The sequence below is a fragment of the Stegostoma tigrinum genome, chromosome 8, assembly GCF_030684315.1.
Source record: "Stegostoma tigrinum isolate sSteTig4 chromosome 8, sSteTig4.hap1, whole genome shotgun sequence".
NCBI classification, from domain to species: domain Eukaryota; kingdom Metazoa; phylum Chordata; class Chondrichthyes; order Orectolobiformes; family Stegostomatidae; genus Stegostoma; species Stegostoma tigrinum.
This window is the reverse complement of record NC_081361.1, coordinates 86,324,120-86,345,917: the sequence shown is the minus strand read 5'-3', so window position 1 is coordinate 86,345,917 and position 21,798 is coordinate 86,324,120. Positions and strand designations below refer to the sequence as shown.

Here is a 21,798-nt window from a genome sequence, read left to right as displayed (position 1 = left end):
TGGAAAGATGAGTGTGATTTGAAAGGCAACAAGTTACAAATAAAAGATTGGACATTTTTACCAAAATGTTTCAATTTATTTCATACTTTGGTATTGCGAATAAATAAAGTCGAATAGATTATAATAGCACACTCATTAACGTTTGCACAGGAAAATATTGAAATGAAGTTTGACAGTCTGCCCATTTAGTAGTCGCACTCAGAAAATGACCAGCTTGGCTGACCTCTGTTCTGTTAATGGGGAAGCGGTTAAACAGGCATCAGTCTGTGTCTAACTGCATCCGATTGCCATCCAGAAACTTTTAATACCGCCCGGGTCTGGCCTCTACAACCCAACCGCGTCCCTCAGTACACTTACTACAATTCAAGGGCTTTCGTCTAAAGGAAAACAGTGAGGCATCTTCTGTTGCTGAATTCGTCGCTAAAACATGAAGATACTTAACAGCGGACGGGCCCAATGTCGAATGTGTCCAATCTTGGCTTGTTACCACCTTCCCGCTGGACCCCACCATTCCCTCACGAACAGTCTTTAATACAAGACACAAAAATACATTAATGGGAAGCGGGGAGAAGGTTTACCCCAAAAACTTGTTTTCTCTCTCGAACATAACCGAGTCGAACTCTGTCATTCCGATCTCTTGAGAAAGAGTAACCATTGGGGGCAATAGCAAATACAGGGTTGAATTTGATTATGCTTTGCCTTTAGACTGTTAGAGGCCCGGTGGCTGTGGGACGGGGCGACATTCTGATCTTACTGCCTCCGGAAAGGAGTCAAATTGTAAGAGGTTTTTGGTTTGCTGGTTGGGAACTGCAGGGGATTTTTTAACTATCCTCAGCAAACACGCCCGTGTGTCTGGTCTATGTCAATAACTACATCATGAGCACTCAGACATTAAGCCGAGACAATTTTGTCATGTTTTCAAACTGGTTTATAAAACAACATTTTTCTTTCCCGAAGGAAATGTCGGTTCGAGCAATTAGTTTCCAGTTTCTAGTGAATTCACACGTTTCACCTTTTAACGTGTGAGGTACAGGGTTTTACTTTAGAAAAGATAAGTTAGAAACGGGACAATGTGAAATTTACCAAGGCAGGATATTAGCCTTGAGCTGCCTGCATTGTTTGTAAGAAAGCCAACACCTCGAACACGCGGAGAAGTCCACCTCGTCCTCAGATGGTCCCTGCTACTTTCTCCATCCTACACTGAGGACACATACACACGCTGGCAACATTGACCCGTGGGTCATCTCGGCCGGGCTAAGGAACTGCAATTCCTCCACCACAGGGTCCTTCCTCTGCGCTGTTCACTCGCCGCTTATTTCAAATCGTGCTGGGTCTCACGGTGCCTTCGGAGGTCCACTTTCCTCTGGAACCCTTTGCCGCACAGATCGCAGCCGAAAGGCTTGAAGCCAGTGTGTTTGCGGCTGTGTGTGATCAGGTTCGAGCTCTGGCTGAAAGCTTTGCCGCACACCTGGCACTTGTGTGGTTTCTCACCTGGAAAGATAACAGGGAGGAAAGCCATCAGAACTAGAGAACCCCTACAGTGCGGAATCAGGCCATTCGGCCCGTCGAGTCTACATCGACCTTCCCAAGAGCATCCCATCCAGACTCATCCCTCTGCCCTATCCATGTAACTCTGCATTTCCCATGGCTAATCCACATAGCCTACACATCCTTGGATACTTTTTGGCACGACGATTCACTTAACCTGTGCATCTTTGGACTTTGGGCGCATCATACTTCAGAATTGCACCTCCTTCTCCAAAATGCATGATTTAACATTTCCCCTTTAATTGTAGGAATACATACTTTAGATCAGACTGTACAGTGATATGATTTATAGGGGAAAATCAATCTTGAATATAGGACCAGTCAGATATCTCACCCATAGAGAGTGCTGGAGAAACGCAGCGGGTCTTGCAGCATTTGCGGAGAGATAGTCATCGTTTCCATTCCAAGAAGACTTTTCAGAACTATTTATCTATGCTTGTTTCAGACTTTCAGCGTCCGCAGTATCTTGCCTTTAACCACATGCATAGGTCCATACACATTTAGTTGATCATGAGAAACCCAAATACTTTTTAAAAAAAGACCCTGCTTATGAAATTAAAATTCAGCTTCATACAATCTCGTAACAAGTTGAGTGCATTTGAGTACCCTTTCCCCGCACAATGCAGTTCACCTTGTATGAATGTTATTGACTATACGACGAGAAACTCCATTGAATGGACGGTAATTGAAAATATGTCCAATGTACTGGGACGGCAAGGCTGAATAATATATGACTCAGTGAGTGAACTGCCATTGAAATACTTATATGAAAAGAAAGGATGTGAAACGTTAATCTGAAACCCAATAAACACAGGGTTATTTTTTGTTTTTGTTTTCAAAAGGAAAGTTTTTTGATGCTATGGAGCAAGTTGCTACAGATTAAGTTTTCTTCGGTGTAAGTGAACGCCATGATGACAGTGATAACAAGGTGTAGAGCTGGATGAACACAGCAGGCCAAACAGCATCAGAGGAGCAGGAAAGCTGACGTTTCGGGTCTAGACCCTTCATCAGAAATGACCCGAAGCGTCAGCTTTCCTGCTCCTCTGATGCTGCTTGGTCTGCTGTGTTCATCCAGCTCCACACGTTGTTATCTCAGGTTCGCCATCATCTGCAGTTCTTACACTCTCTGAAACCAGGATAACAGTGATTCCTTGTGTGGGACCAGCATGCTCCAGTAAGGAAAATATAGTGCAAATTCAAAGTGGCCTCGTTCTGACTTAAATAGCAGATAAATCGTGTAAACGTAGCGTCCGGGGTACGTAATCACATTCCCGTTTGCGGTCTGGTCAGTGGAGGGCTTGCTTCAGCTACGTTGGGCAGTGCTGATATCAAACTGTTCCAGCATCGCGGCCTGGCTCGAACGTGGTGCTGAATGCTTATTTTCGAGCGCCATGAGCAAAAGTCAAAACGGCACAATACCGCGGATGCTGGAAATCTTAAAAGATACTGGAGAAACTCAGCAGGTCTGGCAGCATCTGTGAAGAGAGAAACAAGAGTCCACACTCCCGGTCCGGCATGACCCTTCTTCAGAACTGGAGAAGAATCATATCAGAATCGAAGCAGTAACTGCTGAGACCCGTGTTTCTCCAGCGTTTTCTATGTTTGGCATGTTTTGTTTTTGCCCTGTGTTTATTCCAATATTCCCGTGGCCTGACTAACTCGAGCAATGCGCATTCTGCATTGACAACAAAGCCCAGAATTTGCTGGAAAAGCTCAGCATCTGTGGACAGAAATGAGAGTTAACGCTTCGGGGACCCTTTCTCGGAACAAGCTTTACACTAGCTGTGACCTCTCCTGGAAGTTATGCAAATGATTTCGTTTCCTGCTGAGCAGTCCTCTCACCCCAACATTTAAAATCCTTTCTCTATTGATCTGAATTCGTTGCCTTTATCTCTTTGGCTGTTGCTTTCTAATCAACCTGTTCAGATAAGTGTTGACAAACATCCGGAGCAGGTGGGACTCGAACCCTCCTGACTCGATGGTAGGGACACTACCATCTCGCCACACTGAATTGTGTCAATGTGAGCGGGTAGGGTTCTTCCTGCGATGGGCGATTTTTCAGTCACCCCCGCCCTTTCCGCACCGTTTCACCTTTCTTGACACGATATTCGTCTTCAAACCGACAACAGATTGGCCAAACGCATCAAACTACGCGGATCCAGTTGTGCTTTCACACTCTAAAAACGAAGTGGGGAACCCTAAGGCAACGAAACCTTAAATAAAATCAACCATTTGCCGAAAGTTCCGGGGAGATTTCGGGGGAACCAGCCTCTGGAGTTCAGAGGCATCACAGATGTTGACAGGTCGACTGTGTGTTTCTCTGATCTTGTTTCTCCCTCTATCCGTTTTAGTTTAGGAGGATTTATCATTGGTAGCGCAGCTTGATCACACGCAAGAGCAGGGTCAGGAACAGCGTCTTCCTGGCCATTATCAGACTGATGAGTTGGCTCTCTAGCCTTAAATAACCTTGATCTTGCAAACGTTGATCCGCCAAGAGCACTCCCTGTGCAGTGTAACCTGCATACCCCTTGGTGAGTCGTTCTGAGTGTCATTTTCTGCCTTTGATCTGCCTGTACCGCTCGTAAACAAAGTTTTTCTGTACATGTGACATTAAATCAATAAACCACATCAGTTGGATGGACTGTGAGAAATGACTGGCTACAGGTTGTGCTAACAGCCCAAACTAGCCCCTGACAGACCTCGCTGTATTTTCAACAGTGTTGTTTAATGGAAATTCGCCTCATCTCCCCGGTTGCTCTGCTTTATGTACGTCCTGCTATTGTCGCCTCAATCCATACGTGGCAGGCGATTTGAGAAATTAGCTCACCCCACCACCGTCAAAGTGTGATTCACCTGTCATTTTCGCTGGTGGTTAAATCAAGGCCAGGCTAATAATACCAGGTATTCATCTTACAGCAGAGCCGCTCTGAATAAACAGCGGACGGATCATATTAAGCTACACTGATTGGATTGCCACGATTAAATTATTAAACAGATGCCATTGATGAAATCATTGCCAAATGCCGTTTCTTTCGTCAGGCATTGTTCACATTAGGAAAGCAATATTGCACTGGCATTGAGTTGCAGTGCAAACTAGGGAGAATGGAGTGCATACAAAACCCAAACGGGAAATTGGATTTTGGTGAATGCTATTTTGGAAAAAAAACATGTAAAGGACAAAGTTCAGTAGAAATGGGAAAATAGGAAACGCTACAAACATTCAGCAGGCCAGGCAGTATTTGTGAACAGTGAAACTGTGGGGGATTCAGAACTCAAGAAGGAAGTAGGTAGCAATATCGCTTGGCTAGCAATCTAGAGATCCAGACTAATAGTATTGGGGGGGGGGGGGTGGTGACACTGGGTATAATAAACTTAAGGCTAATTACTAGTGTTGAACTCTATGTAATCATAAAATACTATAGGGTATGAGATGAGAAAAAAAAGTCTTCCCCAAGAGGTCTTGTGGAATTCTCTGCCACAGAAAGCAGTTGAGGCCAGAAAATTGTATGTTTTCAAGTATGAGGTAGACATAATTCTTTGGACTAAAGGAGTCAAAAGGCATAGGGGAGTAAGTGGGAACTGAGGACTGAGCTGAATGATCATCATATTGAATGGTGGACCAGACTAAAAGGGGTGAATGGCCTACTTCTGCTCTGATGTTCTATTCAACTACAATTGATTGTCATAAAAACAAAACCAGCTAGTTTGATAATGTCCTGCAGAGAGGAATATCTGATGCACTTAATAGTTTCGTCTTCATGTGACTCATAGCAATGGGGTTAACTCTGAACTGCACAAGGAAATGACCTGACCAGACACTTGACACAAAGATAGGTAACAAATGCTGGTCTTGCTAGCAATGCCTACACCCCAAGGATGAGAGTGATGAATGTTCACCACAACAGAAACATTCTGTTTCTCTCTCTACCAATGCCACCAGATCTGCATTTTATGCTTTTAACGATAGATTTCCAATGGTATGCTACCTTGTATTTATGGAAACGTGGAGCTGCCTTGGACCCTAAAATGCTGCTGAGACTAGAGGTGAATTGAAAACATCAAATATTCATTTAACTATTTCTAGGCAGGGATGTGGGGGACTAAGGCCAACTATGGTCTAATTATATGGCAGAACAGGCTAATACTGAATCACCTATTTCTGTTTCTACCTGAAAACTGAGTTATTGATTGAGAAACATTCAGAAGGTAAATGTTAGTTGAATTCCCCAACATCTCTAGTCCAGCGTGATAAGAAAATTATTGGTTTCCTTCATATTCAGTTTCAGATCACTGCATAAACAGATGTGCATGTACTTCCACACAGATTTTTCGGTTCCTCCTCACCTGTGTGAATAAAGGTGTGCTTCTTCATGTCTGACTTCTGGTGAAATCTCTTCCCACAGTACTGACAGGGGTAAGGTCTGGTGTCTGAGTGAATCAACAAGTGTGTGGACAATGTAGAAGATCTTTTAAAAGTTTTACTACAGATCTTGCAGTCAAAGCTCCTTTCCTAATGAAACAAAATGAAAGTGCAACATGGAATTAAAAATGATGTTACAGTTTGCTACTCTGGAAAAGATATATATCGCACAATATATGTTTACGTGATAGGTGTATAACTCATTTACGGTAAAATCATAACAAAGCTTTAATTTAGTAAGAACATTTCTAAGTTCAAAGAAGTAAAAATGTAAGATACAAGGCAGGAGTTGGCCCATGTAGCCTGTCCTACCATTCAGTAAAATTACAGCTAAATGTCCCATCAAAGCATCTCAGCTGGAGGGGAGAGGGGATTTGGGTCTCAAGATCTGAGGTAGTGACAACTGTGTTGAAACTGAGAGGGAATGCTAACAACAAAAAAGCTCCTTTCAGTCCTCATTTTACTTTCCATTGGTGGGCATGGCCTTATAAAAGATCTTTGAAAATCCATTGTTCCTGCCCCATCTCTCCCTATTTATTCCAGAACCCTCACCCCATCCCCCTCTCTGATGAAGGGTCTAGGCCCGAAACGTCAGCTTTTGTGCTCCTGAGATGCTGCTGGGCCTGCTGTGTTCATCCAGCCTCACATTTTATTATCTTGGATTCTCCAGCATCTGCAGTTCCCATTATCTCTGTTCCTGCAAAAATGCTCTTTTTCCCATCGTATTCTCTACAGAAACAACCAGGCAATGCTCAGCAATTGAAGTTACCCTCCCTTCTCCACTCTGGAGTCGCATTAAAAGGAGCCACACCTGGTAAAAGGAACTACTGCTCCAGATTAGCTTGATTGCTGTGACTTCTCATGATATCCCTTTTCTCTCCTTGTGTCTATCCATCTCGGGCTTAAATATACACATGGATGGATCTGCCACAGTCTCATTAAGATGAAATACCAATTCACAACCCATTGAATGAAGGAACCTCTCCTTGTTTTGGTCTTAAATTGGAGACACCTTGTTCTGAAACTATACCCTTTTTGGATTGTCTAACCATGAGAAACAGCCTCTCAGCATCTGCCTGATCAAATTCACTAAGAATTACATGTTTCAATGGGATCACCTCTCATTGTTCTAATCTCCAGATATATGTGCCTATTCTATTCATGGGACAGGCTTCTGCTTCCAGAAATCAATCTTGTGAACTTCTGATGCACCTGCTGTGAGACAGTACACCCTTCCTTAGGTAAGGAGATCAAAAGTGCACAGTACTCCAAGCATAGTTTCAGCAAAGCTCTATAAATGTCAGCAAGACTCATTCTCCAGCACCTCAGCCTGTAAGAAAGGTGGAACATTCTTAATTGCTTACTGCATTGACATATTAACTTTCATTCATTTGTACATGATAAGCCCAATTCCATTTGAATACCACATTTAAAAGTCTCTTGCTTCAAAAAATGAAGTGGATACTTTCATGCTTTCCCCACATTATATTCCATCTGCTTCCTTCTTATACACTTAGTTAGTCAATTTATCCACAATCTTTTCATGCCCTACTCTCACACTCAGCTTTGCACAATAGGAAAACTTAAAAAGCCCCTATCTGAGTTATTGATGTGGATTGCAAGTAGTTGAGGCCTCGTCACTGTTAAATGTAGCTTTTAAGTAGTTATAACCCCCTACCCTGAAAATGACCCATTCATTCCAACTCTTGCTTCTGGCTGTTAAATAATGTTTAGCCCATATTAACATATCATCCTCAATCTCGTGAAGTATGAAGTATGAAATATGAAGTAATCTCTTCTGTGACATCAGACCAATTGCATTCTGAAGTTCCAAATGTACTATACACATTCATTGGTTCTCCTTTCATCAGGGCTAATTGTGCTCTGGGCACTTAATGGATTTGGCTAAGATTACTTTTTTATTCCCATAAAGTTGCATTAATTTTGTGTAATCATATTGCAGTTTTATGAATTGCTGATATAGTCTGGATTATGCTCCAAAACAACGATCTTAACGTGATTCTAAGGCTAATTTTTAAAATGGTGATGTTGAAGAATAACTGGGGGGAAATACTCAACTATGGCATTATTTTAAACGCCTTTAATTGCAGGATTTATTCAATAAATCGTTACAGTTGCAGCTATTCGGCCCATTACGTCTCTACCAATTCCTTGAAAGGGCTGTCCAATTAGTGCCACACCCCTACCCTTCCTTTTCCCTACGTGCCCTGCAAATACTTTCATTTCAGGTTTATAAACGATTCTGCATTGAAAGCTATGATTGAATCTGCTTCCGCTGCTCATACATATCACAGCGTTTTACCATCACAACGAAATACTGTTGCAATAACACTCATCCATGGGTTCTAGCTAAAATACTTTGACTGGTTTAATGGCTTCGAATGCACAAACGTTATTCCACTGAGGTGCTTTTTATGACAGGGCTTCACCCCCATTTACAAGTCACGCGCTGTTTTAGCCTGCAGTTCCAGTGAGCAGGTTCGCCCTTACCTGGGAGTGCACGGCTTTGTGCTGCTCCAGGCTGACCGCATGGCCGAATGTTTTACCACAACTGTCACAGGCGAAGGGGCGGGTGCCACTGTGAGACCGGCGGACATGAACTTCAAGACCGTGAGGAGTGGAGAACACCTGGCAGAGAGAACAGGAACACAGGGTTAACAACATCCTCCAAACAAAAACTCAGACAAGACCAGAGTCTGTGAAAAGTAATGGACTGATCAGAGCTCCCCTGCTCGCTGAACATCGAACCCTATCGCAGGCAGTAATCGGTAACTACTAACGACTGACTAAAAGTCAATTCGAAAACCGAGAAAAACACATTAATCTGGAAATTCTTTATAACTATTGATGGGGGGAGGTTATTAGACCCTTCATTTACAAGAGCCAATAGCTGGGAACATTTCACCCTATATGTAATTGAGAATTGACGAGTTATATTTAATACTTCTAATTTAAAATTGTTGATATCGTGTTGATCTGAGTCATTTTAGCTGCAATAGTCGGATATCTAAATACTGACGCTAACTCAATCACAGACAGCGACTTCTTTCGGAAAGGTGAAGAAGTTGTTCATTTTTTTAACCCATAAATTAATCTTTGTTACCGGGGTGTTAATCAAAATATGTACACAATTACAGCTATAGTGCTGTAGCATCATTATTTTACGCAGCACAATACAGGAGAGGTTATTACACTCTGAATGAACTGGGTGATAATGCTAACGGGAGACTGGACGCTCGTGAAGCATCTTTGCTACCGATGGCTGTTGATAGAGCTTTCACGAGAACTTGATTTGAGAAAAGTCATTGACCTGAACTCTCCCCCCTGCCCCTATCTGTACAGAAGGGTATTCACACACGCGTGTGAACGCACAGATACATGTTCGCCTTGCTCAATATCTTTAACTGTTTTTGATTTTATTTCAGAATTTTCAGCACACCCGGTTAATACTGTGGGCTCCATTCAAATGGTTTATAAAATCAGAACTAAAACGTTAAAAAGGCGGAATTAAAGTGGGCGAATAAATCGTTATGTCGCTTGCCACAGTACGAGGTGAATTCAGATTTGAATCATGTTGACCAGGATAATGTTGCTTCTGCTGTTGGTAGAGATGCCAAGCCTTCGTTAACAGACTGGAATTACTGATGTGAGACCGGGACTATAACAAGCAAAGGGGAAGATGAGAGGATATCAGGTGATATCAAATTATTTACAGCAATCTTGCAAAGAGAGTGTGAGGATTTTTGTAGCACAGTGATAGTGTCCATAACTCTGAGCCGAGAGACCTGGTTCCCACCTGCTCCTGAGGCATGTAAGAACATCTCTGAACAGATTCGTTGCAAGAATACATGTTAGAGGGTTGTGATGTTATAGAATACGTAGTTGTATAATAAATCACGAGAACAAAGTTAGAGTGGTCCCATTATCATCTGACCCCTAGAGCGGAAGTCCGTTCTTGTTTCATGGAATATTGGTGCCCAATGTAAGTCCAGCACTTACTGTCTATCCCCAACTGGTTTGTACTGAGTGCCTTGATCATTTCAGAGTGTGGTTAAGAGTCAACCGCATTGCTGTGATATTTAGGTCAGACGAGGTAAGCACGTTTAATGGTCCGAAATGAACATTTAAATCGGAAATGTTATTAATCCAATTTAAATTCCAGGGTGGTATTTCAGCCTGGGTTCACTGACTGCCATCCCTGTGATAGGACCACAGTACCACTGTACAAACTGTGATCTCCAATTCCGGTCGTCGTTCTGGTTCACTTCCGTTTTAATTTATCTCTATTTCTGGCCACAGCCAGCACTAACTAGTTGTAATCTGGTCCCATATTCTGTGCGTTCCATGTGATTTTCATCAGAAAGTTACTGAAACACTAGCTACTAGAACGTAACAACTGCTGGCAGCCCAGGTCCTGCCGTTATAGACTCATGCAGCTCGGAAACAGACCCTTCGAACCAACTCGTCCTTGCCGACCAGTGTATTCGATACAGCAGTGAAAACTCTGCAGTACAATAGAGAAAGCTCTCCACCCCACACACAACCGCGAACTGACTATAAGGTTACGTAATATTCAACTAATTTCAGAAAGTAAGTCATCAATTGTATATCAAATTGATGCCTGAAAGTGCATCACAATAGAGAATAGAAACCACTCTATAACAGACACCCCCCCCCCCAAACCCTAAGAACATTGTGGGTCAACCTACAGCACGTGGGTTGTAGCAGCTCAAGAAGGCAGCTCATCACCATCTTCTCAAAGGCAACTTGGGACGGGCAACAAACGCTGGCCAGCCAGCGACAGCCACAGCCCACAGATAATATATAAAAGGCCAGCCAGCGAGTCAGTTCAAGAACATTGGGGGCTCGGTAACAAGTGCTGGCACGGACCAGATCAGGGCAAACAACTGCAGCTGATGCCATTTGGCAGTGAGACATCTTTCACCTGCCTCGTTGCTCGCTGCCTGTAATCTTTACATCTGCCTCCACGTATCATGTTTACTGAGGGTGAAGTGCATCATCACATGATAAGAACCACGTATTAAACATTTCTTGACGTCGACGGCCCTGCCGTGGCAGTGAGTGTCAAACGCTGCTTCGCTCTTAGTTCCATGTTTTAATGCAGTGGGGAGGGAGTGGAGACCAGGTCACATCTTCCTCTATGGCTGAGAGATGTTTGTGCTTGGGAAGAGTGCCCAATGGAGGTGGGGTACAGGTCAGCCAGAATCTATTGAAGCTGGAGCGGCCGTGCGTTCCTGTCTTTTAGTAAGACTGGAGATGTCCCTGCTCCCAGCAATACCAGAGAAAGCGGAGCTGTGAATGGGAGTAAATAGGAGCAGGAATGAGCCATTCTGTCCCCGGAGCCTGTTCCACCGTTTAATGCGATCGAGGCCTATCTGTTGCCTAACTCGGTACACCTGCCTTTGGGCTCGTGTCCATTACTACATTTGCTTATCAAAAAATATATCTCCCTCTGATTGAACATTAACAGCAGACCCAGCATCAACTGCTGCTTGTGGAAGACAGTTCCAAACCCCTACCTCCCCTTTGTGTGCAGAAATGCTCCCTAATCTCTATCCGAGATAGGTGACAAATGAACGACAGGAACTGATGGGAAAATAGGCGTATGGAAAGCCCTTAGAGAGATGGGAGCAGACTTCAGGGTTACGGGAGGGGCGAGGGGGTGTTCCCAAAGCAGTCAGTGGGCCAGGAAACGGGTCATACCTTGCTGCACTTGATGCATTTGTAAGAGCCGTTATTCAAGAGGAGCCGGCTGCAGAGAAGCTCGGACTCGGCTTTAATTTCGGTTCTTTTCTCGTGAAAGCTGCGGTTGCGCTCGTTGTACAGACTGGGAGCAGTGCTGCTGAGCTCGCCGTACAGGCCAGAGGAGGGGGCGAGCTCGCTGTAGAGACCAGTGCCGGAGTTTGGTTCACTGTATAGCCCCACAGCGGAGTTCCGTTCCAGGACTGGGTGGCGGTAATTCTGTACCAGGTATTTCAAGTCAGAACCCGAGTAGTTATTCCATCCGTACTGTTTGAAAGGCAGTGCAAATGGGTGGCTCTCCTCCATCGAAGGGGAAAGAGACTTCTCAGAGACTAAACGAAAAAGAAACAGAGAAGTTAAATAATTCCCGAAGACAATGCAGTACAATTTAAACTAACACGATTTAAGCAGAATAAAATTTTCTAATTATGATGCGTGAAAACGGGAACATGCATTTATCACACGCATTATCTTACTGCATCTTAGAACTATTAAACCATTCAGAATTCTATTCATTATAACATCGAGTTTTAACGTTTAATTTTACTGTTAGACAACATTTGACGAAAAAAACAGCTTCGTTCAGATGCAGACAACAGAAAACATCTATTCACTGGCAGCTCGGTTTTAGGAGATATTTCCACTGCTGGTTGTGATAGCAACATTGTGAGCTGTTTATCTTTTTTTAACCCTAATTTTCAAACCAAATTTAAAATAAAGTCAGGTTATAGTCCAATAGGTTTATTTGAAATCACAAGTTTTCGAAGCGCTGCTCCTTTATCAAGTGAAGTCACTGTTGGGCTATAACCTGGTGTCGTGTGATTTCTGACTTTGTCCACCCGAGCCCAACACCGACACCTACACATCATGGATTTAAAACAGCCATCCAGTTGAAGAATTGTACCAGACTGAAAACTTAAATTCTGCTTCTCTCCCGCGGATGCTGTCAGATCTTTTGAGTTTCTGTGTTTGATACAGAATTCCAGCGTCCGCAGTATGTTACTTTCATTAAAATATCTAACAATTTGTTCAGAAAGACCCATAAAATCCATCCACGTATTGGACGTGGTTGGTTTTATTTCTCTGCCTCATTTTTAGTGGCAATCGTGATGGCCTTTAATGTAGGAAACATGGGCAGTGATTTACTGCCGGCTTGATTCCTCATTTGGCTTCAACTCTCGTACCGTTCTCGCCAACACAATGGTCTTTCCAGTTTCAGAAGCATTACGTCCCGGAGAAAGTACGGCATGCTGGCAAATACCTGGAGATGCGGACGGAGAAGGGGGTCTCCATAAGTTTTCATACTCGGGGCCTCTGCCGCAGTTATTCCCCTCACAGCTGGCTGGAGACTCGGGAACATCAGCCGGGTAAACTAGCGGAGATGTCGGCGATCCTTCCCCCTTAGAATCTACGCAAGCTCCATCTGGGTAATAGGTAGCATCTTCCGATATCCTGCTCTCTGGGAGCACATGGAGGGGGTAGAGAGGGGGAGAGAGTCAATAGAACTCATTAAACCGACGGTACAATTGTCGAGAAAAAAAAAACATTTCGCTGTCATCAGATTTTCATTAGTCCGTCCCTGCTACGAGCGGAAACTGGAGAGATCCGCCGAGGGTCATTTTATCCCGTTCTCTACAATAAACGACATTAAATTTGCTACTTTCAGATTACAACGTATGTTTTGCATGCCTAAATAATGATTCCATTAAAAATTAAACAACAAAAACAGGAGTCTGATCATGGTATTTGAAAAGAGTTGAAGACCTCCTCACTTAAAATTGCAGATTAAAGATAACAATTGCTACAGGATCGCCCACCCCCCTCAAAAAAATCACAACTTTCGTTCACCAGTATTGCTCCGCACAACAAAACTATTCGCCCAGTGAAAATATGATATTGAAGAGTTTAGAGTAGACAGGCTGGGGAATACCTAACAGATATTGAAAAAAAATTGAAGTTCATCTTGATAGATAATAACTAAAGTGGCTTGTCGTCCCGCTTCATTGACAGGTCGGATTTTCGAGCGAATTGTTCAAAAAAGCTCATACTCGACCCCGCTTGTTCCAATATTCTGGCGAATTGAGACAGTTTAGCCCTTCTGCTAAAGGTTCGAGCAAGTTTGCTTATTAATCGGAAAATAGTGGGTAGGACAGCAGCTCAGCGGTTTGGATGTGGTTTTTCAGCTTTACTCCGTGTCCAGTTACCTGTGCAAATATCTGCCAGAATATTCTCCAGCTTGTTGCTGTAGTCATCCTCAATAACACGGTGTTGGTGGTAACTGTGTGCTTTCTTGCTTTTCACCAGGAATGAGCGTGGCATCTCAGCAGCCTCGGGGAATGCGTCTTCTCTGGGGCTTTGGAGGAAATCAGTCCGGACAGCGATTCAATGTGTTGTCTTCTTCTGAGCGGAGCCTTGGGTTTTCGTTCTGCAAGATTGTACATTATCATTGGTTAGATATAGGCTGTGACAGAGTGGGTGGGGCTGGGGGTTGCGGTGTGGGAGGGGGAAGGGAGGGAGGCTTGGCGCAGGCGCAGACAGCCTCGCCGTTTACCAGGTGTTGTCCCGCCAGGTGGCAACCCAAAACCCAACAACCTGATTGGACAGGACTCTACCAGCGTCACCCGTCGCCCCCACCCTACCCACTTCAAATCTCTCCTTCCCCCACTGGGAAATCAAACTGGCAGCACCCGGCGTAAGTGACACTATTATTCCACTCGGTTACACAATAGTCCATCGACACATCCACTCTGCCTGGATCTGCAAGCGAGATCCTGCCAAACCCGCGACAAGTGGAGTTGCACGGTTTGCGCTGAGCAAAATGCCAAACTGTTTGACGACTCGTGTGTTTGTTAAAACGCATTTACCTCGTCTGTTCTCTTGTGAGGGAATAACAATGGACGAATGATGTTAAATATCTCGGCTGTTACCTCATGCTGATCACTGAGTTATCCAAATTTAAATAACTCGATGCGAACTATTGATAAAGTGTTTGCATTCACCTAATCTTGATTCAAGGCTCAAAGCACCCAATCCTTTTCTTAAAAGAAAGTCAGGCTACAACACAGCAATGGCAACAAAAAGAAACTTTCTGATTGTTGGAAGTGCAATGTTTCAGACAACCTCAGCTCTCACGGTATCTTGTGCATGTGGTGTGTGAGTTGGGACTTGGGTGCAGAAAGCGGGGTAAAACAATGAGATACACACTGGTCACATGGAAGGCACGGAATGGGAGAATCGGGTCCCTAAAGCTTCGGTAGATCAGGGACACGGTGTTGGAAGAAGTGGACTTTATTGCCCAGACTAACTTCCCCATCCAGGGGAGAGCTCATTCACTTTCCCGTTATATTCGATTCGATTGGAAGAAGTATCCAAATTTCGGAATCGCTTTGCATCTTTTATCTCATTAGATTTTGAAACGAATAAAAAGGTTTTTTAAAAGCCTTGCGTTTGCACAGCACCTCATGGCGCCTTGAAGTGTTTTATAGTGGTTGGCATATCTTCGAAAAGTAGTCACTTGTTGATGTGGAAAAGTGCAGCACAGTTACAGCACAGTGAGCTCTCACAAACTACAATGCCCAGATAATCTGTTTTCGTGATGTTGATTCAGGGCTAAATATTGATCAGGAGACTGACAACACTTTCTGAAGTATACATTTATGGCGCACAATTAAATTCCAATGAATGAGAAACATGTACAATGTTAATTATTTTAGCATTATCAGTCCAAAGTTATTGCGTTTGTAACAGGCGGGCGTTCTACCAGCCCTGCAAGTGAATTAGCATTAAATCCTCTCGTTTAATTTTGGCCCCTGTTGTATCTAGGGTCGAGATTCTAATGGCGCGTGCTGTCGATAAACCCCTCTACGTGTGTGTGTTTTTTTGTCGATTCACCTCTGCCTCATTCTGCAATATGAAGATGGATTGAGTGATGGAAGAAAAACTCTGCTGTTTGAAACCCACGCCTGCAGGTTGTGCAAGATGCTGAGACTTAATTACGGTTAATACGGATGAAAAAGCCCAGGAAACGAATGAACTCCTGCAATCAGGTGGTGGGAAATTGAGATTTCTCTACAGCAGTCTTTTGGAATACGGAATGACCACTTTGCAGCGCCTGCCAAGCCTCCCAATGTGGAATGAGAGAGAGAAAAAAATCGAAGCACATTTCATCAATTGTGTTGACATAGTTGTTACAGAGGGCTGTGTTTGATCTGGCCGAGGGTGGCACGATATTGCTTTGCATGCTCACGACTGCAACTTTGATTGGATGTTCTCACTGTTATTCACTAGTATAGAGTCTGTCTGATTGCAGTCACTATTTCCCCGGATCCCACTGCAGAGAAAGCCAGTTTCTCAGTTCGCAAAGGGCCAGCCCCAGCTCAAGGGCCTGTTTTCGTGCTGCATGACTCAATGACCCAATCACAGAAGCAAGCATTACTGGAGAAACTCAACAGATCTGGCAACATCTGTGGAGAGAGAAACAGAGTTAAGGTTCCGGGAAGAAATCATACCGTACTCGAAACGCGTTGATCTCTCTCTCTCTCTCCACAGATGCTGCCAGACCTGCTCAGTTTCTCCAGCAATCCGTGCTTGTTTCATATTTCCAGCAAACGCAGTTGTTTTGTTTTATTGCAACCAAATATAGAGCTGTCAGCTCGGTTTTTTAAAAAAAACAAGAAGTATTTACGGTCAATGTTTCCTCTCAAGCGTCAGAATAAAACTTGGTTGAAGTCCAGGTATCATTCTGAATATTGATAAGCACGGACCGAGACAGAGCCAATGAGAAGACCTGGCTGTGAAACTGATTTCTCAGTGAGTTGGAGGATTTTTTTATGGTGACGCCAAACAGTGACATCGCGCTGTTTCCAGCGTTCTCTTGCCCGTAAGGTGTTCTGCCTTCAGTTTTTCTGCTGTAGCAGGTGAAATCTAAAAAAAATGCTCCCTGATTCATCCTACCCTTCTCCCATTCCTGAACAATTCAAGGTCACAGCGTGCGAGGCTTGTTGTAAAACACGGCTGATAAACGTGGGAGAAGGTACATGCGGGTCCATCTGTGCTTGTGCTAATCGATATAGAGAGCCCTCCCCGCGCTGGGAGCCTTGCAGCGCCTGCTCTGCACAGAGTACACCGAGAGGAAACACTGGCTGCTGGTGGACAGACCCGGTGTGGTCGGGGTGGGTGGAGTTACTCACAACAAGGATATCAGAGATAATGGGAACTGCAGATGCTGGAGAATTCCAAGATAATAAAATGTGAGGCTGGATGAACACAGCAGGCCCAGCAGCATCTCAGGAGCACAAAAGCTGACGTTTCGGGCCCCCGAAACGTCAGCTTTTGTGCTCCTGAGATGCTGCTTCGTCTGCCGTGTTCATCCAGCCTCACATTTTATTATCTCACAACAAGGATATGTTCGGTTTTAATCCACCGAACTGTCTTCACTGAATTCGAACACTGTCTCCTGAACTCGTTTCATTTTCACTGAATGTGAAACATCAGTGACTTCATAAACATCCAGGCAGGAAGCAGAAATCGGGGCGATTTGAAACAGCAGCAAGTCGGAGCTGACAAATCTCACACTCGCACTCGTTCACATCATGATGAGACTGTTGCCCTTGTCCTCAAAAATACTCAGGAAGGAGATGGGGAGAGGGGCATGCAGGACTAACTTTGAATTGGAGAGAAATGCCAGTGCAGAGACGCCGGTTCGCGACATCAGATTTGCAACAATCTGCCCTGGGGTTTGCGAAGATCCCCACCGCCCCAGGACATCTAGGGTGGGACAATTCATTCAGACAAGAAATGTGAAAGGGTGTCTAGGCCGAGCCCAGAACCTCACTCACTTAAAATTTCCTCAAATCTCGATTCAAGAGAGACCAAGCGCAATAGTTTTTCCAGTTGTATTTTTTCCACGATTGGAAATAATGATGAAAAGAGAAATTTCTTACCGGGACAGTGGGTCCTAGGGCGATGCAGACAGAAAGACAAACAGTGTGTGTGGGGGAGAGAGGGACAGACGCGAGGGAGCTAGGAAGTCAGTCCGGGACCGGGCGCTTCACTTAGTGCCAGATCCTCCGTGAAGCGCGGCCGAGTGCGGAACTCCTCAAGACCTGGGCGATGGGCTGAGTCCTCGGCCTGTGCATCATCCCGGGCAATCCGAACGGTTCCGTGGAGGGTCGAAGCCGTGCGAAGTGGGAACTGATCAGCTTTGTGTAACTCCCAACAGTTTTGCTCTGACAACCACAAAAAGCACTTCCTGTGTTTTAGAAGTGCAATGGTTGAGAGAGAGAGAGAGAAAAAAACAGCGGATACTCCAGATTGAAGTCCACTCAAACACATTGCATTTCGGATTATCCATACGGGCAGCTGGCCATTCCCACCAATGCCCACCTGGAAAGTCTTGGTTTATGTGAATGATTGGGTGTGTATGAGAGTGTGTTAGAGGATGTGTGTGTGAGAGCGTGTCAGAGTGTGTGTGTGTGTGTGTCAGAGCGTTTGTGAGAATGTGTGTGTTAGAGGGTGTGTGTGTGTGTGGCAGAGTGTTAGAGGGTGTGTGTGTGAGAGAGAATGTGACAGTGTTAGACGGTGTGTTTGGGTGTGCGTGTGTCAGAGGGTATATGTGTGTGTTAGAGGGTGTGTGAGCGTGTGTGTGTGTATTAGAGGGTGTGTGTGAGCGTGTGACAGTGTTAGAGGGTGTTTGAGTGTGTGTGTGTGTTAGAGTGTGTGTGTGTTAGAGGGTGTGTGTATGAAAGTGTGTTAGACGGTGTGTGTGTGTGAGGGTGTGTGTTGGAGGGTGTGTGAGTGTGTGAGAGTGTGTTAGAGGATGTGTGTGTGTTAGAGGGTGTGTGAGTGTGAGAGTGTTAGAGGGTGTGTGTGCGTTAGAGCGTGTGAGTGTGTGCTAGAGGGTGCGTGAGTGTATGTGGTGTGTGTGTGAGAGAGTGTGTTAGAGGATGTGAGTGTGTGAGAGTGTGATAGAGGGTGTGTGTGTGTTAGAGGGTGTGTGTGTGTTAGTGGGTGTGTTAGTATGAGAGTGTGTTAGAGGATGTGTGTGTGGGAGTATGTTAGAGGGTGTGTGTGTGTTAGAGGGTGTGTGAGTGTGAGAGTGTGTTAGAGGAGGTGTGTGAGTATGTTAGAGGGTGTGTGTGTGTGTGTTAGAGGGTGTGTGTGTGTGTGTGAGAGTGTATCAGAAAGTATGTGTCAGAGAGAGTGCTGTCTTTGCCTGACCCTGAAAGCGCTCTGCGCCGATGAGTAAAAGACACTGGGACCTGAATTATTCTTGGTTACCGAGAACTTCCGCACTGAGAAAGTCTATAGATTCACGGCACAGATTTATTTATAATAGGAAACCATCTCGCGCTGAGAGGCGAACACGCTCCAAACCTGGCCACAGGACTCAAAGCAGGCGCTAGAGGGAGGACGCAGATATCAGTCTCTCTCGTTCCTGGGGCGAATGGCACTGTAGGTGGTACAGAGTTCAGTGAGGAGAGATGTCAGCATCTTCAGTAATTTGTTCTGAGTTTCTCTCAGACTTGGAAAGTTTACTTCTCTGCTTATTCCCAGTCCTCACCCTTGTCCACGGTGTGTCACCATCCCATTGCAGGTTTCCCACAACGTGCTCTAGGGGGTCTCAGGAGATGTTAAAGCGGTGAATTCACCCTGAACCTAAGAACAGACACCCACCCCTCACCCCATTGCTCTCCAGTAAGAGCGCAAAGTAGAAAAGAGACAAGACAGTGCGGAGCTGGAGGAACACAGCAGGCCAGGCAGCTGCAGGGTAGCAGAGAAGTTGACATTTCGGGTCGGGACTCTTCTTGCTATCGCAAAGTAGGAAAGCCCTGGGGACTGGGAGGGGAGTCACACACACTCATCACCTCATCAATGGCTACCTGCGTTGGCATAGGCAACTCTACAGCCGCCTTCCTCCTTAGAAAGATTGCAACCAGTAGATGCAAAGCCCTAGCAGCGTCTACAAAGCCGTGCCCGACGGGCAGTAGAAATTAATTTATTCGACGCGTTTTAGGTTGGATGAAGGCAGTTCAGCTGAAGACCAAACAGTAATAAAAGGGACACTTACAACAGACCCGAGTTGTCCCAAGGAACGAGGTTAACGCTGTGAGGTTCTTAGGCTCCCTGACGGTCCTGAGGAGGGGTCTCCAGACCCGAAACGCAATCTCTGATTTTCTCTCCACAGATAGTGCCAGACCTACTGAGCTTTTCCAGCAACTTCCGTTTTTGTTTGTGACGAGGTTAACCCTGTTGGCTTCAGCCTGTTCAATGTCTGGATTCTGAATGGGGAAAGGTAAAGGTTTTGCCCTGTCACCAGAGTATTGGAGTTTGCACTTGCCCTGCAGCCCGGGAAAACCAAGAGAATTCATTCGTTTAAGTTTGTACCCAACAACAGCTCCTCCCCTCACACACACACCGAGCTCGCACCACCATTACTGGGTTTCATTCACTGTTCTGGTGTACTTTTATTTTCACAATTCGGCAACACGACAACATTAAAAGGGGAAGTTTGTAATTGCACTTTGGTGCATGTTTAATGACAAGTTCTGATTTGTGTTAGAAACAAACACCACGCCACAACAAAACGTTTTAGGGAAGTCTTGACCATTCAGCCATAGAGTCATACAGCACGGAAACAGACCGTTCGGGCCAACTCGTCCAAGCCGACCAAGTTTCCCAAACCAAATCTAGTCCCATTTGCCTGCGTTTGGCCCATATCCCTCTAAAACTTTCCTATTCATGTACCTGTCCCAATGTATGAGTCAGAGATGTCCTCACCTCACGGAATCAGCTTTGTTTAAACGCAAAATGCTACAGAGGCTGGAAATCTGAAACAAACCACAAAGAGTGATGGAGAAACTCAGCAGGTCTGGCAGTATCTGTGGAGAGAGAAACACAGTTGATATTTCCGGTCCAGTGACCATTTTCCCCCCGAATGGTTCTTTGTTTTATAAACGTTTCGTGTCTGGGATAAGAATCTGGTTCTGAAGAAAGGTGATGACTCAAAATATTAAATCTGTTTCTCTCTCCACAAATACTGCCAGACCGGTTGAGTTTCTTCAGCAATTTCTATGTTTGTTTCTGCTACTGGATTGGACCTCATTGCAGGTTGAGCAAAGGTGCGAGAACAGGCGGGATTTGCAGTTTAACAATCATTCCGTAACAGACATACACTTTTTTCTTCCTGTCAACCCCTCATGGGACAGTCCTCAAAAAATAAATCCCAGCTTTTCTCAATACTGGACCATAGCGTCGAAAATCCTTTCGGTGAACGTATGAGAATGAGAATGTTTAATCAGTTTAACTAGCACCTTCACTCTATTCCGATGTGCGTTTTAGTTTTCTACGCGAGGGTACAACTTCTTCCATTTACTTAGTGTGCAGATTGTGCTGCTGAAAATTTCAGACGCCCGTTTTGCACAAAATGTAACAAATGAAGTATACCTTTAACAGAAGTTGCTGGAAAAGCTCAGCAGGTCTGGCAACATCTGTGAAGAAAAATCAGAGTTAACGTGTCGGGTCGAATGACCCTTCCTCAGAACTTCCGCCGTGTGGAGGTGACCGAGCTGGATAGCTCATGGTCCTACTGAATACGGATGAAGATGTATATAGATGCTCTACAATACAAATTAGGCATCCTCTAATTTATGCTTTCGCAAATTACGTGCATTTAGTTCATTGATAAAATACGTCTCCAAAAAATGTATGATAACGATCGTCATTATTTAACACATACTAGGCCTGACTCAGCATGAACCCGAAACATTAGCCCTGATTTCTCTCCACAGATGCCGCCAGACCTGCGGAGCTCTTCCAGCAACTTCTGTTTTTGTTTCGGATTTCCAGCATCTTTCGGATTTTAATTAATTAACACTTCTGCAATTGAACAGGGTGCTCAGTTTGACACACATCCCAATGACCCAGCGAATGTGAATTACAGGAACTTGCATTGATCATCATAGGTTATCACAGAATCCTGACAGTATGGAAACAGGCCATTCGGCCCAACAAGTCCACCCTCTGAAGAGCTTCTTGCCCAGACTCAC

General features: G+C 44.7%; 1 protein-coding gene across 2 annotated transcripts; it reads right to left on the bottom strand.

The window, feature by feature from the left end:
- Positions 1-98: 98 nt before the first annotated feature.
- LOC125456193 (zinc finger protein Gfi-1-like) lies at positions 99-18,731 on the bottom strand. 2 transcript variants are annotated; one of them, XM_048539054.2, is made up of 7 exons: positions 17,695-18,731; positions 13,957-14,177; positions 13,014-13,211; positions 11,714-12,084; positions 8,480-8,617; positions 5,893-6,058; positions 99-1,491 (listed from the first exon to the last, which is right to left on the bottom strand). In XM_048539054.2, exons 2-7 carry the CDS (start codon positions 14,069-14,071, stop codon positions 1,313-1,315), a joined length of 1,167 nt encoding a protein of 388 aa, XP_048395011.1. In that variant the 5' UTR covers positions 14,072-14,177; positions 17,695-18,731; the 3' UTR covers positions 99-1,312. The 2 variants fall into 2 exon arrangements, with proteins under 2 accessions (XP_048395011.1, XP_048395013.1); XM_048539056.2 differs by lacking the exon at positions 17,695-18,731 and adding an exon at positions 14,617-14,635.
- Between the last annotated feature and the right edge of the window lie 3,067 nt (positions 18,732-21,798).